Source organism: Hyperolius riggenbachi, chromosome 5 (assembly GCF_040937935.1).
Source record: "Hyperolius riggenbachi isolate aHypRig1 chromosome 5, aHypRig1.pri, whole genome shotgun sequence".
NCBI classification, from domain to species: Eukaryota; Metazoa; Chordata; class Amphibia; order Anura; family Hyperoliidae; genus Hyperolius; species Hyperolius riggenbachi.
In genome coordinates this window covers 249,953,289-249,965,452 of record NC_090650.1, presented here as the reverse complement: position 1 = coordinate 249,965,452, position 12,164 = coordinate 249,953,289, and the positions used below count along the sequence as shown (strand labels likewise).

The 12,164-nt window shown below is 42.2% G+C and overlaps 1 protein-coding gene across 2 annotated transcripts in view; it reads right to left on the bottom strand.

Annotated features, from left to right (window-relative positions):
* Positions 1-12,164, bottom strand: part of LOC137518642 (RAB11-binding protein RELCH homolog) — a 102,442-nt gene that overhangs the window by 38,116 nt on the left and 52,162 nt on the right. The window contains exons 17-18 of one of the 2 annotated variants that reach the window (XM_068236757.1): positions 5,394-5,476; positions 3,769-3,832 (exon numbers count right to left, since the gene is read on the bottom strand). In XM_068236757.1, the coding sequence (XP_068092858.1) occupies positions 3,769-3,832; positions 5,394-5,476 (147 nt within the window). Of the gene's footprint in view, positions 1-3,768; positions 3,833-4,008; positions 4,092-5,393; positions 5,477-12,164 lie in introns of both variants that reach the window. The other variant, XM_068236759.1, reaches the window with a different exon arrangement.

Below are 12,164 nucleotides of genomic sequence, written 5' to 3'. Positions count from 1 at the left end.
ATAGTCACGCATGCTAAAAAAAAACTAAACACTATTTTAGAAGTGCAATTTTCCATTAATTTTCATTGGATGTGCAGTGATTGTGTTTTTGCACCTTTGCAAAATGCATGCAAATTTTAATAAGCGTGAACCCTGCCTAAGGGTAAGTTCACACGATGTGCGTTACTGCATTTGAACTCACTGCTCATACAATTGTCTGGGAATGTTCACATGTGTGCAACCTAACGTTTTTTAGCTTAGTTTCAAAAAGTTTAATTAGAGAACTCCAAATATGACACATAATACACCCCACGCAGGGGAGATAGTAAGAGAGATAATCGACAGAAAGCACATAAGGGTCTCAAGTATAGACAGAGGCAGTGCATTAAGCCATGACTGTCCACAAATCAACTGCAGAAAGCTGCTGTTTTTCACCTGTTTAGTTGATTAAAACAGCTGTTCCCAATTAATCAGGGTAATTAGAATGCTTTAGAACAGCTTGGACTATTTGGAATGGTATAGAACTTTGGATTTTTCCACAGACTGCAACAGTTTGTGAAGGGTATGAATAATTTTGGACTGGATACTTTTTGCTCAAATGTAAATAAAAGATGAGATGTTTTTTTCACCATAATAATGCCAACTGCTCATCGTCTTATCTTTTGGGAGACACCTATGAAATTTCACGTCAAAAAATTACTTGCTGGTTGAATAAAAGTAACTTTAAGTCAAAATTTGCCAGGAGTATGAATAATTATGGGCAGAACTGTATATGGGCCCCAGTAAGACCCGGTAGAGTGACAATATTGGAAATATCCTAGGATAAGTATACCAAATAACTTAAGCCCTGGGCATCGGCATAAACCAGCAATAGGTCCCATGTCTTCTGAAAATGCTCCATGCAATCATAAGTGATCGGAACCCAACGCTTTTTATGCAATGTATTTCTGGATAACAACAATTCTTCATAACAAATAAGTACAATGTGCAATGCAATCCCTGCAATTGGAGAATGCATTTTTCACAACGCACATATTGTGAACAAAGCTTTAACCCAATTCAAGCAGGAAAAATTAAGTTTCTGCGAGTGGGGAAAAATAAAGGGGCTTGCAAAAGTATTGGACCCCCTTGAAGTTTTCCACATTTTGTCACATTACTGCCACAAACATGAATCAATTTTATTGGAATTCCACATGAAAGACCAATACAAAGTGGTGTAAACGTGAGAAGTGGAACAAAAATCATACACGATTCCAAACATTTTTTACAAATCAATAACTGCAAAGTGGGGTGTGCGTAATTATTCAGCCTCCTTTGGTCTGAGTGCAGTCAGTTGCCCAAAGACATTGCCTGATGAGTGCTAATGACTAAATAGAATGCACCTGCGTGTAATCTAATGTCAGTACGAATACAGCTAAGAGAATATTGGAAGCAACACCACCATGAAGTCCAAAGAACACACCAGACAGGTCAGGGATAAAGTTATTGAGGAATTTAAATCAGGCTTAGGCTACAAAAAGATTTCCAAAGCCTTGGACATCCCACGGAGCACTGTTCAAGCGATCATTCAGAAATAAAAGGAGTATGGCACAACTGTAAACCTACCAAGACAAGGCCGTCCACCTAAACTCACAGGCCGAACAAGGAGAGCGCTGATCAAAAATGCAGTCAAGAAGTACATGGTGACTCTGGATGAGCTGCAGAGATCTACAGCTCAGGTGGGGGAATCTGTCCATAGGACAACTATGAGTCGTGCACTGCACAAAGTTGGCCTTTATGGAAGAGTGGCAAGAAGAAAGCCATTGTTAACAGAAAAGCATAAGAAGTCCCATTTGCAGTTTGCCACAAGTCATGTGGGGAACACAGCAAACATGTGGAAGAAGGTGCTCTTGGTCAGATGAGACCACAATGGAACTTTTTGGCCAAAACGCTATGTGTGGCGGAAAACTAACACTGCACATCACTCTGAACACACCATCCTCACTGTTAAATATGGTGGTGGCAGCATCTGCTCTGGGAGTGCATCTCTTCAGCAGGGACAGGGAAGCTGGTCAGAGTTGATGGGAAGATGGATGGAGCCAAATACAGGGCAATCTTGGAAGAAAACCTCTTCGAGTCTGCAAAAGACTTGAGACTAGGGGGGAGGTTCACCTTCCAGCAGGACAACGACCCTAAACATAAAGCCAGGGCAACAATGGAATGGTTTAAAACAAAACATATCCATGTGTTAGAATGGCCCAGTCAAAGTCCAGATCTAAATCCAATCAAGAATCTGTGGCAAGATCTGAAAACTGCTGTTCACATGCGCTGTCCATCTAATCTGACTGAGCTGGAGCTGTTTTGCAAAGAAGAATGGGTAAGGATTACAGTCTCTAGATGTGCAAAGCTGGTAGAGACATACCCTAAAAGACTGGAAGCTGTAATTGCTGCAAAAGGTGGTTCTACAAAGTATTGACTCAGGGGGCTGAATAATTACGCACATCCCACTTTGCAGGTTTTTTTTTTGTTTTTTTTAAATGTTTGGAATCATGTATGATTTTCGTTCCACTTCTCACGTGTACACCACTTTGTATTGGTCTTGCACATGGAATTCCAATAAAACTGATTCATGTTTGTGGCAGTAATGTGACAAAATGTGGAAAAATTCAAGGGGGCCGAATACTTTTGCAAGCTACTGTATACTGTACATAACCGTGCAGTATTACATTTTTAAAAAAATAAACAGTTTTGATAAAAAAACTCGAATCTAATAAAGGTTTATTAGAAGCTTAGGCCTTTTTAGTCGATTTAGGATTGTTTTGTGGAGCATATAGGAATTGAGTCTGAAGAAGGCTTGTCAGCTGAACTCTTACTCTCTCTTCCAAGAATCATCCTGATACAAAACTTGCTTTTACTGATGACTAACAGTACAATACTCTACTGGATCAAGCAGTTGATGAGGATATTAATAAAGTGGCAGTGAGATGGTAATCATTAACTTGATCTACTACAAATCTAGCAGTGAATGGCCAGCTTTTGCAAAATTAGATTTGCAAGTTTTAAAACCATTCTCCAAAGACCACAGATCTACCGACAGTCCAAAACTTGGTTGCTTTAAATGGACATCCAGGTTCTAATTTCCCATTAGTAAGGAAGCTCCATAGTTATATAGCGATGAACAAATACATAAAGGTGTGATGTCAGAAGTCTACACATCCAATACAATGACTGCATCTATATAAAACTAAACCATAAAGAAGGATCACATAGCGGTTCAAAAGAAAAAGATTTCGTGCCTACCAGACGTCCGCCAACTGTGCAGACATCACCACCTGGGCAATCACAATCGCCTCTCTTGGCATCTGCCAGCTTTCTGAAGCATCACATGACTGACATCTTCAATGTTTCTGGAATTACTGTATCAAACATGCACATTGCATAGGATTGTCACTTGTTCCCCTTTACCAACACGGACAAATCTATGAGGGTGAACTATGGCTGTAACATTTGTATAATGTATTTTCCTCCTGCCTGGGCCTTCTTAGAGCTAGATTACACAGTTGACTAGATCATTTTTGAACTTTTCCCAATAACTGGTAGAAGAGCATCGTTTATACTCACCTCCTTATCATAATGTTACTCTGCCCTGAAAAAAGGAGATGGAGCAGACAAACAAAAACAAGCAATAGCAACTATAGCTTATGGAAAAAACAAAACAAAAACACCTATGAACTAAAAACTCCAAAACAAATTGACGTGATATTTGACAATCTTAAGAGTTCAAGGTTTGTTAACATACAGAAGACCTACCTCTCTCTGCGTAACAGTCTCCATGATGGTACCAAAAGCCGGGATAGTAGCAATTCTTACAGAACTTGGAGAAAGAAAAATCTGAATTTATTTTGAGATTTAAATATATGAGATAATACAGAACTTGGGGAAGAGGGTGAAGACCTTTATTTTTAAAAAGCGGACTAATTTTTAGATTTAAAATGGGTCAGGGAAAGTCTGAAGAGAGGAGAATTAATATGAGTCAGTCATAGAACTCACAGTTCTGGGTCACTGGACAAGGTAACAAGGGCCGGAGCAACTCGCTTGTCAACTAAGGATTCCCGCATGCCTCGGAGAATCAGCTGTAACCAGTCAACATGCAATACAAAAAAGGGTTTGGTAAATGGATCACAAGACTGAAGTTAGCGGTGACTGTGGATGGGCAGATACTGTAACTTGGGCCTTCCTTGATTTAAATAATGCAGCCCAACATACACAGAATGGCAAGAAGTATGCTACATTTTATTAAAAGGGTTAGTCAAAAATAAGCGGCATTCTGGATGAAAGAAATACTCCATCACTTTGTGTAAGTAAAACCATACCAATAATTCAATACTCTGGCACTTTAAAGAAAAGCTGCCTGGTTATCAGTAATTGCATTTCTGAATTAAGTCAGACCTCCAGGCAAACAGTTAAAATTGTGAAATTACTACCTTGCAAAGACATTAGTAATTCTGCCCAGCCAATTCAGTGATTCAGATGGCACCAGGCAGCACAGTCAGCAACTTGACTTTCCTCCATTGCACGTCATCAAATGCAGACAGGTCAGGATATGCTGTGCTACCTACACACATCTGATAATTGTTGCCCATAGGTGAACGGAAAATGATCCCACAGGCAACAATACAAGGAACAAAGCTATAGAGACACATCCCTAGCCTTGAGGCTAGCGTGTATTCTGTTGCTATGGGGGGAGAAGGGGGGGGGGGGCGTGGAGGGACATTGATCGGCACAAGACTGAGTGGCTTACATCTGTTGGGGGTGGGGGTGGGGGTGGGGGGGGGGGGATTTGTAAGAAATAACATTATGATCCGGTTCTGCTTGGGCAGCGTTAAGGATCCAACAGCCCAGATCCTTAATTATGCCTGATGACTGAGCAGGGGTTGATCATTAGATGAAATGGTCGATATCTGTCATTTCAGCCAACTGTTATCACATGTGTGTATGTTCCTTTAGTGAACAGCATAGGACCCCCTCCCTCTAACGAAGTTGCTTCATATAGATGAGCTGTACAAGACATACTTACTGATTTTAAGTGCTTATATAAGTGGATTAAATAAAATGTTTTAGGCTCCCTGCACACTGCATGCGATACCGATTCTTAATCATTTTTTACATCCGATTCAGATTTTTAATCGTTACTGCAGGCTGCGTTTTTTCCTCCGTTTTTCTGTTTATTGCATTCAGGGAAAATCGGAATTTCAAATCGGAATCGGAAATGGAATCAGGATCGCAAAACTGTTTTGCAGTGTGCAGGGAGCCTTATAGTTGCCTGGAATTCAACTTGGAAGTCAATTTTGAACCAATAAGGTGATTAAATTGTAGCGTGATGGGTACTTCCAACAATCAGGATGCTTGCTGTACAAAGCAGCTTAGAAACTTACATTTCAGGATCGCTGGAAAGAGTGATGAGAGCAGGGACAACTCTCTGAGCCACCAAAGTCTCATTCACCCCCTTCACCAAAAGCTGATTGTTCGGAACAAGAAGAGCCATGATGTGATGCGCGGGAGAGAGTGCAATATCATGGAAGGAAGGAGAACAAAGCAAGAGAAAGGGGAACAAATATGTTAGAAGCAACAACTTTCAAGCTAATGCTCATACAGGCAGAAAAAGCAGGAACAGAATTTGCATTTTTCTACTTCTAAAGGAAAGCTACTATTTAAACTTACATGAACAAAATGCAGGTAAACCTTTCAGTAAAGGTACACATCTCCACAGTGGCTTAGCTAAGGAGTTGTAGGCCCCGATGCAAGTTTTACAATGGGGCCCTCCCAAGCACTATATACATAGCAATTGATACGGCGCACCAAAACCTGCCAATGGAAGCTAGTGTCTGAGGTGCAAGAAGGGGATGGGGAACAGTTTGTTAATAATTACCACTATTCAAAGTATCTATAGAAGTAATTATTATGAGCACAGGACCAATGGAGAGCTATTACTGTAGTTGAGGGAGGGCCCTTCGGGGCCCCTCTGGCCCAAGGGCCCAGATGCAGTGGCTACCTCTGCAACCCCTATTGCTACGCCCCTGCATCTCCACATTTGGAAGGTTATATGTTAAACAGCATTTTGCACTCAAACACGTGAGTAGAAAAACAACTATAAAGAGTGTGCCATCTAAGCACAAAAGCATATGAAGCCAGTACAGTGGCGATTTCCACTAATTGTCCTTAAATCAGCTTCATTTAGAGCGCAGTCTTAAGGTGGCCATACATTAGCCGACCAACCAACCAATCGACCATCCAATTCAATTATTATAATCTACTTAGATGAAAATTGGTGCTGCTAAGTGCATGCCTGACCGACAAAGCGACCAATTACGGGACAGAAATTGGCTGCATGGTCGATCGCGCATGCTGCTAGATGTTGGGCCGAAGTTGGTTAGTTGAGTGTGCGGCGGTGCGCCGGCTGATTTGCGAACTAGTGATGAGACGACGAAGCCCCCGCTGCTGCAATGTATAAATGTATGTAATGTGTGCATTTATACATTACCTGTCCGGTGTCAGCCTCCACGCGGTTTCCGTCCATCTCGCCAGGCTCCGCACACACGCCGGCGGCGCATAGAGTCTGACATCAGACGCTATGCGCCGCTAGAGTGTATGCGGCTGTTACCCGCCGAGATGGACAGAAACCGTGGGGAAGCTGTTACAGGACAGGTAATGCATAAATACACACACTACATACATTTATACATTTTGGGGACAGCGGCCGGGTGGACGCGGCGGGCTCAGCCGATTCCCTGATTATTTCACGCTGAAATGGGACAGGAATCGGCCTGGAGTGTATGGGCAGATTCGACCAAGAGACAAATTTATCTCTAATCAGATTTGATTATAGATAAATTTGTCTCTTGGTCGAATCTGCCCATAATCTTCTAATGTATGGCCACCTTTACAACTGTCCTATAGTGCTAGATACACTATTTTGGAAGTCATTTAACCGGATCCGCTGTAGTGCGCTGGGGCGAGCCTTCTGTACTGGCGCAGAAGAGCAAACCTGACTGGCCCCGGCTATTTCTGCAAAAACCCAAGCTGGAAGCCGATACTGCACCTGTGTGAGGCTCCCGAAGTAAATATTACGGTGCCTGTTTCTCCGGGGATGCCAGTGCTGGGATCAGGGCTGCAGAGAAGGATGGGGGATGCCTCATTAGGATTCAGAGGCTTCCCCTCTCCCGAGGTAAGTATCTAATTATTATTATTTTATTTTTTTTAAAGTAAACTAACAAGTGTCCTTTAAATTATGCTACTTTTTCCACATTTTGTTAGGTTACAGCCTTATTTTAAAATTGTTTAAATGCATTTCTTTCCTCAGAATTCTACATAAAACAATCCATAATGGTAACGTGAGAAAAGTATACTTGTGATTTCTCTTTTTTTTTTTAAATAAAATTTGCCAAAACCTCATGTCCATAAGTATTCAAAACCTTTGCTCAATACTCTTGTCGATGCAGCTTTGGCAGCAATTACAGCCTCAAGTATTTTTAAATATGATGCCACAAGCTTGACACACCTATCCTTGGCCACTTTCGCCCATTCCTCTTTGCAGGCACCCCCCAAGTTACATCAGGTTGGATGGGAAGCATTGGTGAACAGTCATTTTAGGATCTTCCCAGAGATGTTCAATCGGATTCAAGTCTAGGTTCTGGCTGGGCCACTCAAGGACATATGCGGAGTTGTCCTGAAGCCACTAATTTGATATCTTGGTTGTGTGCTTAGGGTTGTTGTGCTACTGAAAGATGAACTGTCACCCCAGTCTGAGTTCAAGAGCACTCTGGAGCAGGTTTTAATCCAGGAAGTCTCTGTACATTGCTGCAATCATCTTTCCCTTTTATCCACTTCACGGTTGGGTTAGTATTGGCCTGGTGATGAGCAGTGCCTGGTTTCTTCCAAATGTGACACCTGGCATTCAGTCCAAAGAGTTCAATCTTTGTCTCATCAGACCAGAGACTATCGTTTCTCATGGTCTGAGAGTCCTCCAGGTGCATTTTGGCAAACACCAGGCAGGTTGCTATGTGCATTTTATTAAGGGGTGGCTTCCGTCTGGCCACTCTACCATACAGGCATAATTGGTGCATTGCTGCAGAGATGGTTATCCTTATGGAAGGTTCTCCTCTCTCCACTGAGGAAATCTGGAGCTTTGACAAAGTGACTATCTGGTTCTTGGTCATCACCCTAAAGGTGCGTACACACATGCGACTATAGTCGTTTGTAACGATCGTTCCCCGATCTTTACCAACGACGATCGTTACAAAAAACGAACCACCGACTATTAAGGCAAACGACGAACGAGCCAAATCGCTACAAAAGAAAGTTCTGTCTCGGCGGATTTAAACCAACGACGATCGTTTTCAAAAGTAGTACATCGTTGGAAACGATCGTTCGTACTAGGCTTGACATGCGCATTTCACTATTTCTCCATGGAACTTCTCATTTTTATGCGCAGGCGCAATAGTTGCTTTCTGTGATGTAACGTTCGTTCTAACGATCAGATCGTTACACACATTTTAAAACTACCTTTACTTAGGTCGTTCTTTCATCAATTAAAAGTTCGTTCGTCGTTCTTAACGAACGATCGTTGTCGCATGTGTGTACGTAGCATAAGGCCCTTTCTCCCACGATCACTCAGTTTTTGAAAGCTGACCAGGTCTACGAAGGTCCTGGTAGTTTTGAGCTTCTTCCACTTATGGATGATGGAGGGCACTGTGCTCAATGGGACTTTCAAAGCAGCAAAACTGTTCTGTAACCTCCCGAGCTTTGTGACTTGAGACAATCCTGTCTCAAAGGTCTACAAACAATTCATATCTCTCTCTCTCTATGTATGTATGTATGTATGTATGTATGTATGTATGTATGTATGTATGTATGTATGTATGTATGTATGTATGTATGTATGTATGTATGTATGTATGTATGTATGTATGTATGTATGTATATATATATATATATATATATATATATATATACATATATATATATATATATTCCTCAGACTTATCAATCATCTGTTCACTTACAAAAATAATTTAGTTGATTAACCACCCTGGCGTTCTGATTAAATCGCCAGGGTGGCTGCGGGAGGGTTTTTTTTAAATAAAAAAAAAACTATTTCATGCAGCCAACTGAAAGTTGGCTGCATGAAAGCCCACTAGAGGGCGCTCCGGAGGCGATCTTCCGATCGCCTCCGGCGCCCAGAATAAACAAGGAAGGCCGCAATGAGCGGCCTTCCTTGTTTTGCTTATATTGTCGCCATAGCGACGAGCGGAGTGACGTCATCGACGTCAGCCGACGTCCTGACGTCAGCCGCCTCCGATCCAGCCCTTAGCGCTGGCCGGAACTTTTTGTTCCGGCTGCGCAGGGCTCAGGCGGCTAGGGGGGCCCTCTTTCGCCGCTGCTCGCGGCGAATCGCCGCAGAGCGGCGGCGATCAGGCAGCACACGTGGCTGGCAAAGTGCCGGCTGCGTGTGCTGCACTTTATTTGATAAAAACCGGCCCAGCAGGGCCTGAGCGGCAGCCTCCGGCGGTGATGGACGAGCTGAGCTCGTCCAGACCGCTCAGGAGGTTAAGGCCTTAATTCTTATAGTGGCAAGTGCCCCAAATTGTAGGATACTGCATTTAAGATTTTTGTATGTGTAGAAAAATAAGTCTGCTTAGGAAATAAATCTGGCAACATGTCAGAGAGGTGTGCAGGTATTGCTTTTACTGCTTTGACAGTTCTTACAGAATGTACAACGCCCGTCCCAGGCTAGCCTGGCCTGCAGAACAGGCACTCTGGAAAGTCCGTTCTGCTCCCATTGTAAAGTCTGCAGTCTCACTGAAATACAAAGGTTACCTTGCTAGTGGATGAGAGCATTACATACTGTATGTTAGTGTCTTAGTTACCATTCTACAAGTTGCTATTTTTAATGTTCCAGCTGCATTAAAGTGTTTTATAAACAGGCAGAAACAGAGAATCCTTGGTGTTCCTTCTGGTAACTAATTCTTAGCTGTGTAATAAAATTGGATATTTGCATAGCGCTTTTCTGTAGCAGTTTACAGAGTCCCTAGTCATGTCGCTAAAGGAGTCCCTACGTGTACAGATTTTCCTCATCTATTCTCAGCAGATTCAATCACTGATAGTAATCTATGCTCTTCTTAGTTTTGATTGATTTTAAGTGAAGAATCAATCAAAATGATCAATCTAACTAGCTGGAAGAGCTCAATAAAAGGGGGCAGGGCAGGAGCAGTGGTAGAGCTAAGGGCCCATAGCAATGCACTGCATCAAGCGATGCAACCCAATTCTTCAATTTTTTTTTTTATTTTTTTTGCTGAAATCTATTGAACATCTATGGGCAGAGTGTGGGATGAATAGATCCCTCTTTGATCAGATTATAAAGGGCTGTATACTTTTGCTACATCAAGTGTCAATCTATAAATTTGTGGGCAACTTAACTGTCTTCAGGGGAGTTTGCAATCTGAACCCTACTATAGTCAGTCTAATGTCCCAAAAAATACTTTAATGTCAATTCAGAGTGCAAAGAGGACTTGGCAGCATGGGTTTTAGGGGACATGGGAGGAAACTAGTGCCCAGAGGAAACCCGAGAAACGCAGGGAGAACACACAAATACTGTATGCAAATGGTGTCCTGGATGAAAAAACATAATTGCACCAGGGAATATAGGTTGAATAAGTCCTTTATAATGAATTGGGTGACACTTTTTATAACAATTAGGAAAAAGTGAGTGTCCTGGATGAAATCTGAATTGGAGACCCCAGCATTGCAAGATGGGAATGCTATCCGTTATGCCACATCTCCTACTCAACTATGTAACTGTTGACTTAGAATGATCTTTTATCCACAAATCATATTCCTAGCATACTGAATTGCGCAATGATATCTTACAAAGTACCTACACACATGTAGTGCACTGGATGGAGTTTTGACATCTTAGCACAGGGGTGGGCAAACTTTTTACATCTAGCTGTATTCCACTTGAATGTGGCCCGCTGCATTAGTCCGCGTCTCCCTCTTTTCTTCCCTCCCTCTGGACTTCTGTGGCCAGGAATGATTGGGTGTAACTCACCCACTTACTCTCTATAGCAGCGATCTCCATTGCGATAGCGTCGTGTCGCTAATACGCAATGATGGCAAGTCACATGATGCCGCCGTTGCCATGGAAATCACCGCTGGAATGAGACACTGAGCGAGTTACTTTATTTCCTTTTGAACTATACCAGTTGCCTGGCAGGCCTGCTGATCTCTTTGGCTACAGAAGTGTCTGAATCACACCATTGAGACAAGCATGTGGCAGATCTAGTAAGACTTCAGTCAGAGCATCTAATCTGCATGCTTGTTCTGGGTCCATGGATGAAATTATTAGAGGTAGATGATCAGCGGAATGGCCAGACAACTTGTTTAAAAAGAAATAAATGTCAGCCTTCATATCTCTCTCACTTCAGGTTCCTTTAAAGACTACACATCTCCCTCCCATCCAGCATTTCAAAAAGAAGATTAGTCATTCTCCCTGATCACCATCTGCCTGCAGGCTGACAAAGAAAATGCAGTGAGGGCTGTTAGAAGATGTATTTCAGCACTACATTATTTACATTATTTAGCAACTCTTTAAAAGTCATTTTTCACCTCTGCATTCTGCTGCACCTGCACATCTATCATCAATACCTTCATTTTTTCTTAGCTCACCTATCACCATTCCTATGCACTCTGTATCAGCCCTGCTCCTGTACCTCTATACACTTAAAATATTCAGTTATGATTTTTTCTTAATTACCAGAAACTGCAACCTGTCTAACATCCATAAGACACTGCCTACAGAACAGGAAGTGAATGGGACTACTGCAAAGCAGGAGTGTTGCTAGGATGCTCTGGGGTACTCCTGGGCACCAGTGAAAGGATACAATGATTGTGTGGTATGTGTAGTGACAAGAAGTGGACATGGTCACGATGGTTGCACCAAATGTACATGCATTTAACTAAAAATAAATGGCCTCCACCCAGAAAAACTATGGATGAAGTCCCGGACCTCTGCTGGAAGAAGAAAAAAATAAGGCCCAATCCACTGCTCTAATACCTATATGAGATACAATAAGTTGTCAATGTATTGTTCTTCCTAACAACCATCTCTAGAATGTTAGATCATAAGTAAGCAGGCATTTATCACAATC